Raw genomic sequence first — 21,843 nt, 5'->3', positions numbered from 1 at the left:
TAGGTGCCGTTGCGAGAGGGGCGTGCCGTATACCGTCGAGTGAAGGCTGCTGCGTTATATCAACCATCACATTGCCTTAAATGGTTTGGCTGTCGATATTAAAAGGAAGCTTTAGCTCCTACCTAAGTGTGTGGGAATGGCAGAGTTTCATTTTTGATAGCCAATATACCGATTTTAATGTGGTTTGTTGCATTTAAAATAAAATATCCAAATCTTCCTAAAGTTTCAGAAAGTTTTCGGAAATAGCAAGCTTTCGAAAAACTCACGTACCAAGCTTAGAAGCCTGTAACTCGGCAATAAAAAGTGATGTAGTTCACACCGCTCTGAAATATACCCCTAATTTGTGAGGAGGACGCTTACAAAACATTCGCCAAACGCCGTAACAATTCCACGTAAACTAACAGATGCAATTTGCAGAACCGCGATACCGGTTTTTGTTTAAATGCATAAAATGCATAAATTTTGTTAAACGCATAATGCATAAAAATTATTTGTTTTTTACGCATTACTGCAGTACCCATTTTTAGTAGAACAATTCAACAGAGCAATAAGAAGTTTGACGAAAGCTTGGCAGGCAGTATCGTATTCTAACATACTGATTTATATATGAAGTTGACGCCAAATACCAATATTGCTGTTCCGTGTAAAACGAAATGTCTACCACAACTAAGTGATAAAGGAATGTTCAGTTTGGAGCGAAGCGTGGTACAATTAAACTTTTCCATACTGAATTTGCAGACATTGTTTTTAACGCAATATTTATGAACAGACACGGCGCACCTCTGCTTTGCAAAAGCAGTAACCCCTGCTACTCTATATAGCTTTGCTATCCAAGCAGCAAATTTTCACGATTCACGCAGTTTCGAAAAAGAAACTGCCCTTTAGGCGGGACAGCAGAAAGCAGCCAAAACATCCTTCAGGAAGTACGGCTGGCGCACCCCATACACCGAGCATGCACGAAGCGAACTAGCGCGCGCGGCAGGCGAGCCAGCCGGAGCGAGCGGCGTCCTGACCGTGACGTCACTCGGGAGAGGGCGCCACTCCAACTTCTCGCTGCTAATGGTGTTTACATTTCACTATAGAATAACTCACCAGGCCAATACACCGTTTTTTCATGGGCGCCGCCATTGCGTAGGCAGTGGCGCCACCTATGGGCAGTTGGCATGCTGGCTTGGGCGAACGCTCATGTTGTATGCTGTGGCATACGCTCGGTGGCAGTTTCTGGTGGATGTTTTCGCACTCGCGCGGTCTATTAAGCATAAAATGACGTCTTCTACGTGGGGAATGGTCCTGTGAGGCGTAGTGAAGGAATTTAAGTCTGAAGTAATTAAGCGGCTGCAGTAACTGCTGGTGTTAGGGTGGACGGAGCACCCACCGCGAGGTGTGCGCGTTTGAGCTTACAATCAGCCTCGGATATCAGTTAGGTATTTCTGAAAATTCGTTTCACAAATGTTACCTTACTGCAGCATTCTCAGTACTGTAATTATAAGCTCTGGTTTAGCTGCAACAAGTAGTTGCGAAACATTTGACGATCCTAACAGCGAGGGTACCGTTCTGCTGGAGAATAAGTCGTGCTGTTTACTTTGACAAGCGTTCAAATTATGAGTAGATACACTGGACGACTGCCTTGTTTGCTGGGCAAGGTTTCCGCCTACAAATAAAATAGTGTGGTTAAGAATAACCGTACAGTGTGAATCACACTGCAGTGGTCGGATGACAAGCTGCAGACTGTGCGAGTGCCCGAGGCAATGCTGTGTTATAGATCTGTTTGTTCTATGTAGCGTATGGTCCAAGTGGTCCAAGCATGCAGCACGACCATGCGGAGTCTTATTGCGTGTTCTGATTTATTTTGCCGCAAAAGGAGGACATATGAACTTTTTTTTTTTTCAGTCTCCTAAGTTCAGTCATTTACGACGCATTCACCCAGGTTACGGAAATTGTGTCCTTACAAATAACTGTTGGATTATGTTTATGCGCTCCCCTTTGTATATTGTGCCTTACAGAGCAAAAATAGGCAATGCCGATCTAAGCACGAAGCAATTGTGTGTATCATGTTGGTTTTCCAACCGCAGTGCTCGCTGTGTTGAGCAAAGCCTTCGGCCTCTTGCAGGAGGCTAACGCAGACATAGTGATTTGAAGTCTACTAGACTTCAAATTCAACGATGCCGATGGCTGATGCAAATGTTTTACAACAACTCTTCGTCGAGTGAAAACCGATACATCCAACATAGTTCACAACACATATACACACCGCGGCTGATGATGCGCGTCGCATTTTTGCACATCCCCGAGAAATTTCTAGATACTGTAGCTACTGCTGCACCTAAAGGCTACACAGTGGTTGTTCGACGACCTCGTAAGAACTGACATCCCGTAAATTTCACTCGGAACTAGCTAAAACACCTCCGAATCGTTCCGCAGCGCGCGACCGGCAACATTCAAGCCGCGCCGCGCCGGCTCGCACAAGCCAGAGAGGAGGAAAGGCTCGTCGCGCACCCTTTCCGCCTCGCCCGATGAAAAGGTCTATAGAAGCATGATGGAAGTTTCGCAGGCATGTATCCATCTTATATTCGTATTTACAATGCTCAAGCCAAATGACAAGGTTGCTGTTCCATGTAAGACTGCCGTAACTAAGTGATAACGGTAGACGTCGCGTTTTGACCAACATATATTGCCACCAATTTCGGGACTCTGAATTTGCGGGCAGTCGTCAAAAAAATTTATTGACATATACGGGAAACTACTGCATTGAAAGAGCAGTAGGCCCCTTCAACTCTAAATAGCTTCGGATATCTAAGCCTCAAACTTTCACGAGTCGCACGGGTTCGAGAAAAATCAAACTGCAGTTTTTTTATTATTTTTCTCTAAAAACCCCAAAGACTCCAATTAAGGGCTTTTACATGAGCGGTGGGCGCAATTATTTGTAGATGATGTTTTAAATGAGTACTTTGAATTGGGCAGTGATGGAGTGGTGCACATCATCGCTGGGCATAACAGGCATGACAGGAGCATGCAGCCGGATCATCCTCCAGCAAGCATGGCTTCTGCGTACTTAGTTCATAGCATGCACAAAGCGAGTGACGCCCTGGCCGTGACGTCACTCGCGAGAGGGCGACACTCCAACTCGTCGCCGCTAATATGGACACTTGTACCAATGAGTGGAATTACTTCGCTGTTTGTGCACTGAGAGTGCTGTCAGGAAGTGCATTTGTAGATTCTTAATTTTGAAGCGTTAGGCGATCTGTGGCTTGGCAGTGCGACAATTCATTCATAATTTTCACGGCAGTATATAATCCGCTTACTTTTCTGATGAACAGCGTCGCATGTCCACTTGTAGTTCTGTACCAGGTCGTGGGTGAAGTACTGCACACGAGGCAGCCGTAGAACGTACGGGCTTCGCGGGCATTTCGCGTTGATGGATGACGATATGCAGTACTTGAACTCTTGGTATCCCCTGAAAGTAATAACATCGGCGTTTGAAAGCATGTCCCGAGCGATATCTCTAACTGGACTTGGAACAGTCACTATAGAGAAGACCGTCGCAGACATACGTGCACGCCGTTTCAAGTGACGCATTCTTGCTTGAGTTCGCGATGTATGGGAGGACCAACACATTCAAGAAGCCGAGGCACTCAGTCAAGGAGTCCATGACCTCGTTGCCATCGCAGTTATCTGAGAAGGGGTCGCAATACGGGGACAACCATGTCATGCGAAGAAACTGGTTACAACACGTATCCTAGCGTATCTTTAGTGCCAGAAGGCTGATAACGATTCGGCATACCTAAGTACAGGAGATGACTTACCAGCCTGACCCGTCTGACATGTCCAGTTGTATTTGTTGTACAAGTCCCGAACGTAGTGCAACACATGCGGCGTTTGAGGCAGGACTTTTAGGCCGCACTTCAAGTTCAGCTTCGAATTCACACAGTCCTGATATATCGAGACAGCCCTGTAGATAATCAGGATTGCATATGAATGAGGTAGCTTTCAGTAACACTAAGATGTGCTTTTTTTTTATATGCCGCAGAATCCGCTCAGTGCCCAACAAATCACTAACCACCATAAACGCGCAACACCCGCGTTACGTGCGCTGTTTACACACAAACAAGCATTTCAGCCGATTTCTTATGGCCGCGCGCTATGTTGTTTGTTTAGGCTAAAATGACAGCGGGTCATCTGCAACCAGTGCTTAAAGTGGAAATGAAATTTTCCGAGACATATTTGCCACTTGGATTTTCACTCGAACAACCATTCAAGAGACTTCCCCGCATTTTCCAGTTCGATTTCACTACTGCCAAGGGAAATTGTGAGCAGCCTGTCAAGCATTAGGCCTATTCTTCGCGAAAATATAGAACACGTGCCCCCTCACCCCCCCCCCCCCCCCCAAAAAAAAAAGCCCAGTGAACACCAGTTGCTATGCATTCGATATACGTCAGCAAAGATGGTACTGCACGTTCCTTTGCGATCTTAGACACAATCTTAACCACTACGAGCTTACACACTATCCCCAAAACGCTTAAAATGCCTTGTTGAGATAAATGTATTATTGAGGAATGGTGTTATTGTTATAACACCATTCAGCTTCTATAACACCTATAACACTAACACCATTCAGCTTCTATTCAGCACCTATAACACCATTCAGCACAGAGAATGTCATTACCTGAGAGCACTTATCTCTCAGGATAATGGCATTTAATCCGCACCGCTGGCAATATGTAAAGTCAAATTACGGCCATGCTCTTACGTGCAGGCTGCGTCTGTCTTCCACGTAGTGACTTCCTCGGGATTTAAACCATTGACTGCCGCGTTGAGTTGCTTGGAGCAATTCTCCAGAGACCCCAGAACCAAAAACGGGTTACACACGGCTGTTTGCCATCAAGAAAGAAAAATAAAAGATGCGAATGAGTTACGGTGTTTAAAGTATCACATAAAAGTTTAACCTAATCGTAAATAAGTACCTTTGGGAGTGGCAGGTTCGCATGTCCATTCGTATTTACGGTACAACTCGTCAGTGTAGTACTTTATCAGAAGAGATTCAGTCACTTCACTGTGATTTGCACACATTCGTATTTTTTCATTAACGCATTGCTGGTAGTGTTTCATAGACCTGAAACAATTCGCATTAACATACATTGAGAATATGCGGTACACGTCGCGCGTGTGCTGCAAGATCAATAAGGAAATAAAAATAAAATCACAATTGCGAATCGCGCACCTGCAGGCTACTTTCAGCTTTTCGGGGTCTTGTCGTGCGCCGGCGTTCGGCATGACTTTCACGTGCATAAATCCCATGCATTCCATGAGTGCTTTTGTTGCAGACTTTTCTGAGCAGTGCGGTGTCTTCCTTATGTGCACAGTTGTCGCTTGGACTGGTGGCGCTAACGTTGTGGTGCTCTTTTTCCCTGACAAACATGCACCGGATTAGGCAGCGTATTTTCAGATATATGCAAGGGCAGCACTAGGAAAAAGAAAAATGAAACCGATAACTTACTATGACGGCACGTCGAGCTATACTTTGTGTACAGGCCTCCCGTGAGATCGTCCATTGTGTCGTCACTGTAGACGTTGGTGTTAGGGCATAACTGACGGGTCGATTTTGCCACGCACGCTTGGTAGTCAGCCACGGCGCTAGAATAAGATATATTATGCAGTTTTCTTTAAATAAGTAACAAGCAGCTCTGGTGCGAGCAATATTTTATTCCATTTCATTTATTTCCCATAAATTTAGAGAAGGCTAAGGAGAACAGGCGCAGAAACGACTTGAAAGTTTTCTAACTCCCTGTTACAATAGAAAGCATGACGATAGCAGTACAGAGGTTTTAACAACAACGTAGTATTCAGAGCAACACAACAATATTACACGTAATACCGCAACAATAGACACAACAATAAATCCACGAAATATCGCGCATGAGATGCGTAAGTTGAGCCTCATTCGGTGAGAAAACCATATACTCCAGTAATAGCAAGAAGCTTAGCAAACAGGGAGAATCCGGGGAAAAAAAAGAAAATCCAAGAAAGCAAGTACTAAGCGACCAACGATTTGCCGTTATCTAAACGAAAGACTGCATCAGCCAATACGCGATACATTGCACAAGTTGGGGACGGTTGGTAAAATGTATTTAAGCATTTGAAGACTGTAAATTGTCCTTCAGCGTGGAACCTTCCACCGCTCTGGTCCTGGGCGCTATAACGTAAAATTATTCCAAATTGTTTTGATTCCGAACTCCTGTCGTCAAATTTACGCAACCACCAACGCAAGCATCGGGAGGTGACCCGCAGCGTTGTCAGAACAACCCAATCAAACACTCTCATCGTTTATAGGAGGTCACCTTTGTTCGCTTTCAAAACCACTAACATTGTCTACACTCAGCGGTTTTTCTTATCTAATTGGCTGACAAGAGGCGAGGAGCACGCTCTAGTGGAGAGGGTTTCGATGGGGCCGAGCCAGCACAGTGAAAATAGATAACCGCATGAAGAGGGTGGTGCCGGCTTCTCCGATTGGTCCGCTTCGCCTTACTTAGCTTGCGGTGGCTGGTCGAAAATCGCGGCGGCGTGCAACGGAAGGATAAGAATGCCGCTAAAACGGATGGCGAAGTTGGGAGTGGCCCGAAAATGTTTTGACCAATCGTGGAGGCTGATTGCAGAAATTGGAATCAAAACAGTTTGGAATCATAGCGCCCCTATTGTGACAAGTGTGGGTACATGTTGTACTAAGTGTGCTATGTCTTCAAGTTCCGAGCTATTGCGTTTTTATTCAGTATGAAGTTTACCCAAGAGCCTGTTATTATAAATTTCATTAATTTTGCGAATAAGAAATTTACTAAACAGAGCGTCAGTCTGTACATTGTAAGGAATAATTCCTATAATACGGACCATTATTTCTTGCGTGATTTGTAACTTACACAAATTTCACTGGTTTGTGGTACTCCAAACAAAATAATTAAGCAGTGAGGCAAACAGAGCATTATAAAGCAAGCAACTTCACTGAAGAGGGTAGAACATACCGACTGCGACATACAGCGCCAGTTTATTTGCTCAGTTTTTCCAGAAGACAATTGGTGTGCTCATCCCACTGCATATTACATGAGTGGGATTAACACATCAATTGCCTTCTGCAAAAACTGAGCAATGTAACTGGCTGCTGTATGTCGCAATAGATATGTTCTAACAACCTCTTCGAAGTTGCTTGTCTATAATGCTCCGCTTACCTCCCAACTTAATTATTACTATCTTGTTTGGAGTACCACAAGCCAGTCAAATCTGCGTAAACGACAATATCAATTGCCGGCCAATTTTTTCATGCTAAAGCGGTATTTCTAAACGAGAAAACGCAGCTCTTGCCTCTTGCCACCTCTTAGATCGAGAAAGGGCAAACAATTCAGATGTGAAGCTTTGCCCCTATCTCCCAAAGCTGTTTCGTAACACAGAAGTCACAAAAAATACGATATATTTGCAGCTAAATCACGAAACTTAGAACTTTCACACGTACCCTTGAATGCGAGACCAATGTACTACATGGGTAGCACGCCTAGCTAGAGAAGGCGAAAGTGTGATTAACTGATGGATATTTTGCATATCCATTTGCCATCGGCCGACGTCTTTAGCTTCGTCTCGCTCGCTGTCATGAATTATTGGGGCACGTTTATATAGGGCGTCCCAGCTAACGTTAGCCAAGCTCTTCAACGAAAAAAGGGATATTTTTTTTTATTGTTGAAGAGCTTGGCTAACGTTAGCTGGTACACACGGTATGAATCCATACTTTCTATGAACGGCTTCCTGAATCAGGGCTCAGTATTTTTCTTCATGGCTTCCACGGTCCGAAAGTAATGTGAGCTACGGCAAACGTAGCTGACAAGCACCGCTCAGCCTCGACGCCTCGCTCTCGCATTTTTGGGGTCTGAGTTTTGGATATTAGCTCAACACCAGTGACCTGCGTTACTTACACACATGCGAGCTGCTGCTGTTCGTCATCGTCCGGTTTTTCCATGTTAGGCAGGACAAGCCAGGTAATGATTCCTTTGCAGCGCCTCAGTTTTTCTGTGAGCACTTTCTCGTTGCATTCTGAAACTGCATGTAGAGTTACAACAAGTGAACTGTGATAAGTGATAAGTGATAGAACAAGTGAATAAGAGAACAAGTGATAAGCTGAACTGTTCGACCTAGATATACCGTGACAGTTCGCACCTGGTTGTGTGTCCGGTCGGCACACGGATGCATGCTTGTTCATAACCTGGTAGAGATACTGATCTACTGCAGTGCTATTGGCAATTTGCGTCGCGTTCGGAGCGCACGACTCCATTATGCCAGTGTACACGCATGTTCTGTAGTCCTGGAGGCCTCTGAAGGAGAAGACGAATTCAGCAAAAACAAGGAGTGATAGGTGTCATTCTCTCTTTTGAGCATTTGACATCTGAGCACTTTGTAACGTTGTGGCCGAAATAAACGGCAGTAGCAGTAGCCAGACAAAAAAATGAAAGGGGTCCTGAACCCCCCCCCCCCCCCCCCAGGCTTGGTGAAAAAACATAGTCCGCTGCTGTGAACATCTCAGCCAAGTTTTGCAGTCGTGCGCGGCGCTTGGAGCTCCCAAGCGGAGCGCGAGGTCACCTTTCTCTCAAACGCTCTCTTTTCAACAGAAGGCTGCTCCTCACTCTATTATGGACGCTTTATTTCGTAATATAGCAGATTCTCATACGCGGCTGCTATTAACCAATAGCTGACATCAATCTTAAAGGGTATTTGGATAAGTGCGCTTCTTTCTACTGCCACTGTGTATATTTATTGACAAAGTTTATTAAACAGGCTGAAGTAAGCGGCAACCTTCTTTAGATTTTTGGTAATAATTGCGTACTTACGGGAAAAGCTGACTATCGTCTGCTCACGTTCTGCCACGGCTTCCCGCGTAAGAATTGCTTTGGCCACCCTGCTCATCGGTGTCGTAGCCGTCGGGTCTCGCAAATCTCGACTAGTTTTGAACACTCAGCTAGCCTCGAATCACGCAAAAGTTGAGGTTACACTACACGCATGCTTGACACCACGCGCGCACTCCTGGCCGCTCATACGCCTTGACAGACTTCGCTTTCGCTTCGTGTTGAGCTATCGATAGCGCTTCAAAATGCGGAAGTTGGATGTGGCTAATATCCGTCGGTCAAACTGGTGCAGAACAAAGCCGGTCGGCACCACGTAGCACGGCCAGACTGGAGCATATGAGTGCGTGGACGCACTCAAGCCCTGTCGTGCACAAAGCAAACGCTGCGCATACGCACTACAGTTGCATGTAGCTGCGGTCTGCGACGTAGCGTAGATACCGCGGCCGCTGCGGGGTGCCGCGCCGTGTCCGCTGGCTGAGCGCACTGTGGCTCGCTGAATACAACCGCGTGTGGCTAAAATCCCTATACAAGAAAAGTACCGCCATCTACTCTTTCCTCCGTCGTCTCCTCTCCTAAAGCGCGTGCTTTTTTTTTCTTTCTTTCTTTCTTTTTTTTTTTGCTTGCGAAAGCAAGTCGACGGTGGCGGCCCTAGAAAGTCCACGTTGAAACTTTCAGGCCGGGCGCGCGCCGCCGCGGCCGCCGGCAACTGCAGCTGCGCAGAGGACTTTCAACATGGCTCTGAAGCGGGGAAAAAAAATATAAAGAAGTCAAAGCGCGCGCTATCATCGTCCAATCGGAGATACAGGAGAGAGCGAAGCGGCGTTGATCAAAGGATGGCGGTACTTTTCTTATATAGGGACTTTACGTTTGGCGCGTCGTAGGCGCCAAAATCAGTAGTGGCGTCTACATGAACATCCAAAATTAGATTTCAACTGCGCGCCACGGTGACGTTCAGTAGGCGGAGCGTTGTGGGTACGCCCCGCTCCACCGTAGCCTTCACAGTGCAAGGCATTGAAGGAGAGGAAGCACCGCGAAGGGGGTACGTGTTTGATTGCCAATAACTCCGCTTCTGCTGAACGCATTGAAGTACTTTTTTGCGGCAAAATAGTTCTAAAATAACCTATTTTAACGTTAAATGGATTTCTCGACTTCTATAAAAAGTGGTTCAGGGCCACTTTTAACATATGATTTCTTAATTATACATCATAGGTGAGAGCCTTTACAGTTTAATTGCATTCACATGCTTCGATGGGGCCGAAAAAAAAGTAGTGTAAACGATAAATAAAAATAATGATGAATAAAACGGTGTTAAACGAGCTTCATACACCCAACCGGTGTTTTAGGAAGACGGCGTTTGTTACGCGACACAGAGGTCACAATGAACAGCGTATATGCAGTAAGGCCTCAAGAAGTGGGTCATATTCGGGAGGAGTGAAAAATCAGTCACTTACAGACATGAATCCTGCATTGAAAATGATAATGCCGCATTTGGTTTGACAATAAAGTCAATGAACCCTCGACATTCCTTCAGTTTCTCCGTCAGAATTTCGGTAGTGCAGCCTGAAAGTGCCAAAATGAAATGTTCACTGAAGCAACAAAAGGCCGCACTATACATAGTTCTGCCTTCGTGTTTTGTCAGAGGTGTGCTTACTGTTTTCTGGTGTACGAACGCATGCCCACGAATATTTGTTGTAGTATTCTATCATATACTTTAGGACTTCAGAGTTCTGTGCGAAGACAATTCCATCTCCACAGAGGCCTTTAATTGAGTGCATCATGCAGGTTTCGTAGCTTTTCAGGTGCCTGTGAATAGAAATGACGTGTACAATATTTACCCGTTCTCGCGTTCCAATGAAGAGGTGCGCGGAGCTGAGCCACTCACCGACATGTCTCTGCAACCTCCACGGACGAATGAAAAACTGACACATCCTTGGCCACCAAGACGTCAATGATGCCAGCACATTCTACAAGACTTTTTCCTATTTTGGCGTTGCAGGCTGAACCTAACGTTAAAATTAGAAAGGAGCTTCGTAACAGCGAGGCCTCTACTTTCATAACAGAGTGGACTAACCTGATGTGGTTCCCAGCTTGCATGTCCATCTGTAATCTTCGTACACGTTAATTAACTGTTTGAGTCCGTCTGATTCCATGAGTTTGTCATACTTCAGGCATGACGCCGGTATCTTGGAGTTGATACACTGCTTGAATAGGTTGTTATTCCTAGCCAAGAGACATTCCGCACACATTCAACACGTCGCACTACGGCAGCAAAGACAAAGGCAAACTTACTTGCAAGCCGTCTTGAGAAAGGCGATGAGTGTATTATCTTTCGTGAATGGTTGAACTTTGACCTTAATAAAACCAAGACACTCCTTTGCTCGTTGATACAAAAGTCTTGCATCACATTTAGGGGACACCTCAACCACAGGCTTTGCTAAAGAATAAAAATTGATGTTTTAGCAGATGTAATGAACACTGGTCATTAATTTGTCATCACATGACGCGTGCGTCTTGGTTACAAAAGAATAGCAAACAGCAGTGCAGAACAAAAACAAAATAATGTGTTGTTTGGTGCGTTTTTATATTGAAGGTGGCGTTTGCAAAGCACGAAATGCTTATAGACGGCACTAATCTTTATCAGCAAGGTTTCCACGTCAACGTCGCCGATACCGCCACCAACGGTGCATTACCGACCACAGGTGAAAAAAAACTGCTCCACTGGGTTAGGCAAGACTCAAATCAACTCGACTCCGAATACGGCGCTCTACCCATGACGTCATGGGGCTCATTCGAGCCACAGCAGCAACCCAGATGAGCTACCACGTCTTCCGATGTGGGGCGGGGCATATCCGAGTACGGTCATTAGAAAGATGACAAAGGGCAAGTGCCAGAACTATTTTACATAAAGGTGGGAGGGGGCTACGAGCTCGTAGACCCCCCCCCCCCCCCCCCTTAGAACGCGCCAGTGGCTTCTGTGCGGCACCTTCACTCAATAAACAAAATCCTCGTATTTTTCCGAGAATAACAGAATGCATACAGCATGCCTCTTCAGGTAGAAACTTAAACAGCGAGTTTTAATTTCTAGATAGAAAATTTAAACGCCATGACTCATTCGTGCCTCCGCCCGCATCGCGAAAATATCGTGACAACATATGTAAAAAGAGAAAACGAAAACACTTACGGCCTTCGCAGGTCCAGTTGTACTCGCTATAAAGTCCTTCTGTGACGTTGTCTAGATTCACCTCTGCCAGTAAGGAATCTTGAAAGCATACCGAACGGACCGCTTTAATTGCGCACTCTTGGTAACGGCGGACACCTCTGCGCAAAAAGAAAAAAAAAGAAAGGAAAGAAAAAGAAACGGTATCATAAGCATTAGGAGAACATTTTCCTTGCACGTATTAATACTAACTTTAACACAAGACAAAGTAAGGTTACGGAGTAAACTTACTTGCATGCAGCTGACAGCATCTCCTCGGAAGATTCGTCAACCAAAGGGATTACTTCCGAGGAAATTATTGACGAACATTTTTCAAGGACAGAAGACATGAGTTGGAAAGAACATCCTGTCCCTGAAAGACAAGAAGAATGAAAATAGAAGTGTGCTTCTAACCATGACGGTAGCTCCCTTACCATTCTCTTGGCAAGTCCAGTTATACTTGGTGAACATGTTTTTCGTCATTTTGTTTAATAGACCAATGTCGAATACAACGTTCGGGCAAAGGGTATTTCCATGGTATATTACACAGTCTTGATACTTTTTGGTTCCCCTGTAAAATATGGCACGAGATCAGCGATCTTCATAAAAAAATAGAAGAGTCATTCGCACGTGGGCTAGTGAGCTTAATAGCTTTAACTTGGATCGCAGCCTCTATGATGCCTTACATATGCGGCAGGTGGCTGAAGACGTTAGGTAAATCTCCCATATGGAGAAAGCGATGTTCTAAACGACTTCGACAAAAAAAAAATTCTGAGGTTTTACGTGCCCAAAGCACGATATGATTACGAGGCACGCCGTAGTAGGGGACTCCGGATTAATTTTGACCACCAGGGTATCTTTAACGTGCCCCCACTGCATGGGGCACGGGTGTTTTTGCAACTTCGACAAATCAGAGTAAAATAATAAATCTTATTAAATGCGAATTTCTTTGCCTAATCGGAGCCAAGGTCAAACGTGAGGCCGTCCAAGCTCACAGAGTTTGTCGCCGATGCGCGAGCACCCCCGTACGGCCATTCGCTGGCCGCTATTGACTCGGCCATACCTTGCTCCACGCTGGCCCCTCCGTGCTCCAAAGTGAACGGCCGCCGAACAGGCCACCGAGACCAAGCGGCCTCGATTGCAGGACCGCCATTTGCGGGACGCAGACGCGTACTTTCAAAAGCACTTTGTCGAAGACGAATTTGGTGCGGCGTCTGGCATCTGCGACCGCCTCTGGTTCCGATCGTACGTCGTCAGGGGGTTGCGCTCTGAGCATGTAGCGGTCCTCGAGTGAGAGTTTCTCCGGGAGGACGAGAAGTCGTTCGAGCTTTGCGCCAGGTGCAGGGAAGAAATGCTTCGCTTTGACTTTGATAATCATCGAGTATGGTTTCTGCCATAATTTTTTAAAACGCTTTCTTCGTTATAAAGGGCCACTTTTCAATCACATACCGATATTAGCGAACAAACTGCTATTACAGCTGCATATTCAACAAAACTGTCTAAGGCACTGCTTATCTTCATGTTCAAATGGCGCATGACAGTATCCGAAACAACGATGTATTTACTCACTGGCAAGCAAACTTTAAAGCCTTTTTGTTGGTGTAGTTGGAGGAGTAGGGGATCACGTAGGACTGAATATGATCTTCGCAGCTTTCAATAACCTCGCTCAGTTTTTCCACCGTGCATGACACTTCTGAAAATGTGAAAATGTACAGAAAGCGTTCAAATGATGGCCGCGAGGTCGCCATGCTGGCGAGATTTTTTCTTACTTTGAGGCTCGCACACCCAGAAGTGCTTGCTGTATGAGCCGGCTGTTGCATTTTGTAGCCACTCTCGAGTGATCGCCTTTTCGACGGGACAGATTTCAAACGATTTTCTAGCCATGCAGTCTTGATATTTTGTCACGTACCTGAGAGATGAAGCAAATCACTTATTGTACATTGACAGTTCTAACACTTAACAGGAGGGGAAGCTCGAAAAACTGCGCGTCCTTACACGCATGCTATGTCCATAACCTCTTTGGATGTCGGAAGCCGTATATTTGGAAGTACTTTTTGCTCCAGAAACTTCTGGCATTTGTTCAAAATATTGTTGAAGTTCGCAACAGAGCAGTTCGAAACTGTGGGAAAAAAACACATTTTTGCGTCATGGAGCCGTACGCACCCAAGAGAATATAATGAAGTAAAGGGGAAAAAAACTCACGGTCCGTTGTACAGGTCCAGTTGTAATTATTAAAATTCCCTCCCGTGATGTCAACTAAGACGTTGGCGTCTTCCATATCGTCATGAGGGCATATCTTTTTACCTTCGGTGACTATACAGTCCTGATAACGTCTGAACTCACTGCAAGCCACTGGTAGCTTCATCTCAAACACAGAGACATGCGTGGCGGGTATGACTGTATCCTCTAATATGTGACCGCAAGAAGCCACTATATTCTTTGCATTTTCAGGGGTGCAGTTCATAGCTGAAAAAAAAAGCAGTTATGCTAATATAATCATGCACGTTATCCCATGTATATGTGACATGTTGGATAACTTTTTTTAGTGTCTTAAGTTTACTTCAAGCAATCCTTTTAATTTTGCCGTAAGAAAATTACTGCTATATAAGCTTTAACGAGAGTAAAATTTGATTTTGCTGTAACTACATGAAAGTGTGTGACAACACGTCTACAATGCAAAAGAATACAAACGCTCACGCGTTTAAAGTTACTATAGAAAGCCCAGACAAGAATAAAGAATATGACATAAAAGAAGCAAACTTTATATTGTTGTGCGAAGGTGTTACTGCTTTTTGCTTCAAACTTGCCTTATTTAGCAAACGTTGTCGTCAACAAAGCAAGCAAATATATACAGCAAAAGCTATATAAACAATCAGAACACAAGACAAAATGAGAAGACAAGAACAAAAGTGAAATATTGGTGCTTGTATTATCTTTCAAAAAACTCAGTTGAGCGGCCCCATAAAAAGGCACCAGTGAGGAAATTATCACAATTGGGAAAAGCCATGTACTCATAAACCAGCGGCAACACCTCCGACAATAACAAAGCAGGTTTAATGCAAGGATTCCTTTTGCTCAATTCTATTCTTTTCTTATCAAGCACCGTTCACGGCCGGCCGATCCCGGTGATAACGTGGTCGGCATGCCACTCGGGCCACAGACGAAGCGCGAGAAATAATACCAATAATTGGAACAGAATCGTTAAATATTATCCCAGCTAAGGAGACTTTTACGCAGATCGTGTAAAGTGTGCACACAGGAAGTTTGAATTTTACAAGACACCTTATATAGCGAAATCACGGAACTACAGCGCAGCTCAGGAAGTTTGTCTGGAACTCGTTTCGTCGAACACAGTGCGAATATTACGACGACTTACTTTTTACAGAACATGTCCAGCTGTATCGTGTTTCCACTTCACTGGTTATGTTAGACAACGAAATTCTGCCCAGCCGTAAGTCTGTGGGACATTTTGCAGTCAGAGCAGAACTGACGCATCGCACGTATTCTCGAACACCCCTGCGTACAAAGTGACTTACTGAAAAGTGCACTCCAAACAGATAAAAACATGTTAGGCGAACCACGCACGTAACTTAGATGCGAAAACGTCTTAGCACTCCTCAAGGAACGGGGGAGACGAGTCACTTACTCGCAGGAATTCCGGAGCTGCAGTCGGTCATGTAGGTTTATGTTCTGCAGTATTTTGGTGCTAATAATATCGGAACAACTGTCGACAGCAGCCTTAGATTCTTTTTTTGTGCATATTTTATCTGTAAGGCAAGGGGGAATATAGATGTGATTTGCATCAAATTTATTATAAACTCGCGTTATGCCAGTTTGCTACCTTGTTCCGCGCAAGTCCAGCTGTACTGACTGAAGAGTCCACGAGTCAAGTTTTGCGCAGCGTCTTCGTCTCTGAAGTTTGTGTGCGGGCATACCCCGGGACCAAGTTCCACGATGCACGCTCGGAACTTCTTGTGGCCGCTGACAGATACGGAATTAATTTTAATGAACCTTCACGAACACCTTGTAATAGGGAACTTTACATAGAATAAACACAATTTTATCTGCATTACCAATGCACAATTAACAAAAAGCTTATGTTTACGCAATTCGTTTGACTCTACCGAGACTAATTAGCAAGCGTGAATGAATGGCAAGAAGGTTCCCACATAGTCATAGCAACAGTCCACTTCTATCTGGCTTCCGCTGTCGAACTATGGGTCGTCAGGAGTGCACGTGGCGATGTTGGTATGGATGATTAGGTAGAACAGGGGAAATCACCTAAAACTACTTGAGTTTGCTATTTCCACAAAGCCTGAAAGATTATGTTTGTACCTTTGTTTTTTTAATTACTTTCTTTAGATCTCACACGTTTGAAGGAGCATTACCACGGAGAACGGAAATTTCCACTGTAGACACTTTATGCTTTTTATTATTTAACGGACTAAGTGCGCCAGAAACTTCGATAGATATGTGTACTTTACGGGGAGGGTACTCTATTATACAGAACTGTCCGAAATTTAGGTTCTGCGACAGATACTTTGCTTTGAAGATTAGAGACATGACAGACTTTCTATTACTGCAAAATGGAGGCAATAATGAAAAGAAACCCACGCTCCACAAGTCACAAGATAGTTGAGCCATTGAAGTTATAAAAATCTGTTACCCATGACGATTTGGTAAAAGCTGGATACAATATTTGGTATTAATTCTTGGTAATGCACCAACTGAGGGAGGACAACCTATTGCGCCACTTTTCCATCAATAAAATCAATGTTAACGCAATAAATGAGAACCTTTCTTCAAGCAGTTAGTCAGCGATAATGATAAGTACTGTACAGCAGCAAGAAAAACAGAGAGACTAGAGCATATAAGGGGAAGAGATGCCTGCCGATAGTTCTACCTAAAAATATCTGCACCAAAAGAGGCCATGCATCGAGCCATAGCCAAAAAGCAAAAAGAATAGGAAACGAAAATAATCATACAAAATACGGTCCCTCGAAGTGCTAGTGAAAAAAAAGTACCAGATTTGGCCTGATGCTCACTTTTAATCACATGCACGTCTGTGGTCACGCTATTCTCTTCTGAATAATGGGACGAAATCAGCAAAAAGTAATAATATAAATATCTATGCTTGACATAGGCATGGTATAGTGTTTGTTAAAAAAGAACGTTGCATAAATAATAAAAATTTTCGTACTTGCATGCTTCTTTAAGCTTCTCAGTGTCCTTAGTCATTTCCACGTTTGGAATGACGACGTCGGTTATGATTTTTGCACACTGGGACAAAACACTCTCAAACGCACTGGTATTACAGGCTTTTGCTGAAAACAGTTGACAGGTAATCGTTAGAAATTTGCAGGACAACGCAGGAGCAAAAAGAAGGCTCGAATAAGTTGGCAAATAAAAATGGCATGGTATACTTACGAGAAAACGTGCAGAGCCACTCGTATTTTGTGTACATCCCAGACGTTAATTCATTCAGGTTTGTTACGTCAGGAGCGCTTACAGTGGGGCATAAGGATTTGCTACCTTGTAGAATGCATATCTGATATTCACGTACATGCCTGCGGAGGTTAGGAAAAACACGGAAGGGAACATGTGCTCAAAAAAAAAAAAATGGAAGCAATCTGAGGCACAGCCACAGCAATGACGCACCGGAAACTGGGCACACTTGGTGCTAAAAAGATACTGGAAGCTTACTTGCACAATATTTCCGCCACTTGAACGTTGGATATTCTGTCCAGATGAGGAATAACGTCAACTTCAAGGGCCTGGGTGCACTCGTGAATGTTCTTTTCTAAATTTGCATTCGTGCAGTTGCCAGCTGGAAGCGAGAACAATATCAACACATCAAGTTCACAACATTTGACAAACGACCGTTCTCTTATTGCGCGTGCGTGTATGTGCGTGGGCGCGCGCGCGCGCGCGCGTGTGTGTGTGTGTTTGGCTTCAGTACTTACATCCAGTTATGCAAGTCCAGTTGTACATCTCCACAACTCTTGCTGCATCGTTCAGAAGTTTAACCTCACTGAGTGCCTTGTTCGGACAGAAGCCATTGTGGACCTCGATAACGCAGTCTTCGTACTGGTGCAGTCCTCTAGAACACGAATAATAATACAATTTATATTTAAGGAATATTATTAGTCTTACCTAGCGACTGATCAATTTATGTTCGCTCACTTGCACGCTTTGTCGAGCTTAACGTCAGCGGAACCGTTAAGAGCGTACGGCTTCACTCCTGTTTCCAGTAGCGAGTCACATTTGCTCAAGGCAAACTTCAGCGTCTGGTTTGTGCACCCTGGAATTTTGAAGGATTACAGTAGTGTCATACCGAACTCTACCTATAACCTTCTTACCTACAGTGGCAACAAGAACTCGTTCGCATGACATGAACCATAGCAATCAGGATAAAACATATAAATGAGAAAGACAGGCTTAAATGTAGAAAAAAAAATGTTGACAGCTCGTTTATAATATCAGTTCTTGCGGATATTGCGAAAGCCGCAATTAAGGCTGTCAGTACACACTCGACGCGATTTGCCCAAAGCAAGGACCATATATCTCTATGAACAGGAAGGTCAAATCCGTCCAGAGCGATTAAAGGTGGTCGGAATTAAACCGCAAAACAAGATCGCCCTTTAACACGAGGAAAAAAGTAGATATTTCGAGGAATTTTCTGCTGGCAAGAATATGATTCTGAGCTTACCTTCATAGTTGCAAGTCCAGTTGTAAGAATTAAACACCTCTTGTGTGATTTCTGACATATTCTTTTGTGAGTATATGCCTTCAATGGGACATGCGGTGTTCATTTCATTGACACACGCTTGATATGCATGTACGCCCCTGAAAATGTTAAATCGAAAGATAGCTCTGTAGTTACTTTGCATTACAACGTCACAATTTCCCCTATGGAAAACAGGCTCGCTAAACGCAGTTTATTTACCTAAGTTTGTAAGATGCACCGGTACATTTGGGTTTAAAAATAACACTGCGGTTTTGATAAAGCAGGTCTTAATATTTTATTCCTGCACTGAAAACTTAAGCAGTGGCACCGCTGCTGCTATTATTCTTATTCATCATCATCATCATCATCATCATCATCATCATCATCATCATCATCATCATCAGCCTATATTTTATGTCCACTGCAGGACGAAGGCCTCTCCCTGCGATCTCCAGTTACCCCTGTCTTGCGCTAGCGTATTCCAACTTGCGCCTGCAAATTTCCTAACTTCATCATCCCATCTGGTTTTCTGCCGACCTCGACTGCGCTTCCCTTCTCTTGGTATCCATTCTGTAACCCTTATTATTCATGGAATCCTTTTGGGGGCAGAAGAGGGGTTGGAGATGAAACATGTTCTTTGTGGCTGTTGAAGCTTCTAGTGATAACGCGCGTCAGCTATACGTACAAGTGCCAGCTCACGAAGTCCCCTCAGGATAAATATACGAGCATTACAATAAATCTAGCGAATGCGGTCTTTCCGTCAGGTAAATTTAAAGGCTGCATAAATTAGACATGTTGCGGCAATTCAAATTGATGCAAACTTTGTCGGACCAAACGTTCCTGACATGATGGGCCAATGACAGGGAACCATGGTTACCGTCCCCCCCCCCCCCCCCTCTTACTTTGAACATCACTGCTGTCAACTGTATAGTTGTCAATCTATACCATACGCAGAAAATACGGTGGAGTCTAATAAAGCATTTAAGGTTAACAGCAGCGTTACCTGAGCCATGCTATAAAAAACTGACAGGTCCTCATGCTACACGTGCGTGACTGCAATGCGATAGCTTTATTAGGATCGCCCCCTTCCCCTCCCCCCTCCCCCCCCCCCCGCACACCTTTCATTACAGTGCCTCCGGGATCGACACACGTTACAAACTGCATTAAAGCCTTTGCGAGGACACACATGCTCACCAAGAAAGCGAACCCACTAAAAACGATTTATAATTTTTTTACGAACAAAGAAAACCTGCAATAGCGAAATCGACTACGAACATAAACCTCCTGGCTCGCGAAACTTTATCTGTAGCAAACTTAGGAGCTCTCGCGTGGACTAGCCATATGACTGAACAGAGAGTGTACTTTGTGGCAGAAAGTCAAAGTGTCTGGTCTACCTTGCAGCATCTCGCTCTACCTGATCATTGGTATTACCTGAGCATTGGTATTACCTCAATTTCATCATCATCATCATCATCAGCCTATATTTTATGTCCACTGCAGGACGAAGGCCTCTCCCTGCGATCTCCAATTACCCCTGTCTTGCGCTAGCGTATTCCAACTTGCGCCTGCAAATTTCCTAACTTCATCATCCCATCTGGTTTTCTGCCGACCTCGACTGCGCTTCCCTTCTTTGGTATCCATTCTCTAACCCTAATGGTCCACCGGTTATCCATCCTACGCATTACATGGCCTGCCCAGCTCCATTTCTTCCGCTTAATGTCAACTAGAATATCGGCTATCCCCGTTTGTTCTCTGATCCACACCGCTCTCTTCCTGTCTCTTAACGTTATTCCTAAGATTTTTCGTTCCATCGCTCTTTGTGCGGTCCTTAACTTGTTCTCTAGCTTCTTTGTTAACCTCCAAGTTTCTGCCCCATATGTTAGCACCGGTAGAATGCAATGATTGTACACTTTTCTTTGCATTCTCCCGGTGCTAACATATGGGGCAGAAATACCTCAATTTATTGGTATTGAAATATTAGGTATAGATTCAAGTCACTCAGGCATGCAGCAAACAGTGTGAGCTAGAACACCCTGCCAATCGTTTACCCGTCAGTAGGTATGCGCTAATTAACAAAATCATACCAAAGTCTTTTCTCGTGGACGAAAGGTGTATTCATAAATTAATATGCACTGCTCCTATTGTGAAGATCGATAGCTTGCAACAATACATGAAAGAACGCCTTACAACAATACATGCATGCACCTATTAAAAGCACGTACAGAGAGAGTGTACGTGGGTAATTCACACGATGTCATACGCTAGCACTAACTTGCTTGTAGGGCGGCTTTTCAATCCCACTTGAAAGAGCGCATTTGTCATGTATCTTGCAAAGGAGTAGCAGCATAATATATGATCACGATTTCTTCTCAAAAATTGTGGCTTCCTTGGAATAGCGTCTACCAAATGACTGACTCTATAGGGCCGCAGTGTAGTACATTCGAATTACACGTGTCGATAAACGTGCCGTGCTATGACACAGAATCTTTTTTAAATAATTTTTATGTTTGATCTGTATCTCACCCTTAAGTGCGTCAGCTGACGGCGGACACAGGATATATTCTACAGCTTCTGTAATAGAGCTCTCATTTCTTATCGCACTGATCCGCGACTCCGCAAGCAACTACACGACGCAGTTTTACTTTTTGACAAAAGGCGTCGGTGAAGCATCGCGAGAGGGGACAGTTAAGGACACTCGCACTACTAGCCAAAGGCTACATCATAGCAATTTCGCTGCTGAACTCTCACGGCTATTAAAGTCAATAGTTCAATACACACATCACGCGCCTTTCGATATATGCCAAACCAAGACGGAAATAATGAATTCACGCTATAGAATTAGACGCAATTACATCACTGCAGCAAAGGCCCACTTAAGCGTCGGATTTTTCGCGAAATGAGCGTCCGTACTTGCATGCTTGGCGAAGCTTGTAAAGTTCGAGTGGCTCCTTAACGTTCGGCGACACAACCGTGGTTATAATAGTCGAACAGTTCTCCAAGTACTCTTCTCGACAGACTTTCCCTAAAATGGAGAATCTCTATCAGTA

At 44.4% G+C, this 21,843-nt stretch overlaps 1 protein-coding gene across 1 annotated transcript in view; it reads right to left on the bottom strand.

Annotated features, from left to right (window-relative positions):
- LOC119465220 (uncharacterized) overlaps positions 1 to 21,843 on the bottom strand; it is a 99,501-nt gene that overhangs the window by 66,582 nt on the left and 11,076 nt on the right. The window contains exons 16-46 of the mRNA XM_037726018.2: positions 21,707 to 21,818; positions 18,779 to 18,915; positions 18,253 to 18,370; positions 18,033 to 18,169; positions 17,773 to 17,896; positions 17,497 to 17,636; positions 17,270 to 17,393; positions 15,911 to 16,050; positions 15,716 to 15,836; positions 15,446 to 15,585; positions 14,272 to 14,535; positions 14,065 to 14,188; positions 13,839 to 13,978; positions 13,639 to 13,762; positions 12,504 to 12,640; positions 12,322 to 12,442; positions 12,055 to 12,191; positions 11,163 to 11,307; positions 10,945 to 11,093; positions 10,756 to 10,876; positions 10,525 to 10,676; positions 10,325 to 10,433; positions 8,191 to 8,345; positions 7,950 to 8,073; positions 5,495 to 5,631; positions 5,219 to 5,405; positions 4,962 to 5,110; positions 4,748 to 4,868; positions 3,804 to 3,949; positions 3,552 to 3,672; positions 3,303 to 3,454 (exon numbers count right to left, since the gene is read on the bottom strand). Of these exons, the coding sequence (XP_037581946.1) occupies positions 3,303 to 3,454; positions 3,552 to 3,672; positions 3,804 to 3,949; positions 4,748 to 4,868; positions 4,962 to 5,110; positions 5,219 to 5,405; positions 5,495 to 5,631; positions 7,950 to 8,073; positions 8,191 to 8,345; positions 10,325 to 10,433; positions 10,525 to 10,676; positions 10,756 to 10,876; positions 10,945 to 11,093; positions 11,163 to 11,307; positions 12,055 to 12,191; positions 12,322 to 12,442; positions 12,504 to 12,640; positions 13,639 to 13,762; positions 13,839 to 13,978; positions 14,065 to 14,188; positions 14,272 to 14,535; positions 15,446 to 15,585; positions 15,716 to 15,836; positions 15,911 to 16,050; positions 17,270 to 17,393; positions 17,497 to 17,636; positions 17,773 to 17,896; positions 18,033 to 18,169; positions 18,253 to 18,370; positions 18,779 to 18,915; positions 21,707 to 21,818 (4,308 nt within the window). The remainder of the gene's footprint in view (positions 1 to 3,302; positions 3,455 to 3,551; positions 3,673 to 3,803; positions 3,950 to 4,747; positions 4,869 to 4,961; positions 5,111 to 5,218; positions 5,406 to 5,494; positions 5,632 to 7,949; positions 8,074 to 8,190; positions 8,346 to 10,324; positions 10,434 to 10,524; positions 10,677 to 10,755; positions 10,877 to 10,944; positions 11,094 to 11,162; positions 11,308 to 12,054; positions 12,192 to 12,321; positions 12,443 to 12,503; positions 12,641 to 13,638; positions 13,763 to 13,838; positions 13,979 to 14,064; positions 14,189 to 14,271; positions 14,536 to 15,445; positions 15,586 to 15,715; positions 15,837 to 15,910; positions 16,051 to 17,269; positions 17,394 to 17,496; positions 17,637 to 17,772; positions 17,897 to 18,032; positions 18,170 to 18,252; positions 18,371 to 18,778; positions 18,916 to 21,706; positions 21,819 to 21,843) is intronic.

The sequence above is a fragment of the Dermacentor silvarum genome, chromosome 1 (genome assembly GCF_013339745.2).
Source record: "Dermacentor silvarum isolate Dsil-2018 chromosome 1, BIME_Dsil_1.4, whole genome shotgun sequence".
Taxonomy (NCBI): Eukaryota; Metazoa; Arthropoda; class Arachnida; order Ixodida; family Ixodidae; genus Dermacentor; species Dermacentor silvarum.
The sequence above is the reverse complement of the archived record's forward strand: the minus strand, read 5'-3'. Positions and strand labels throughout refer to the sequence as shown.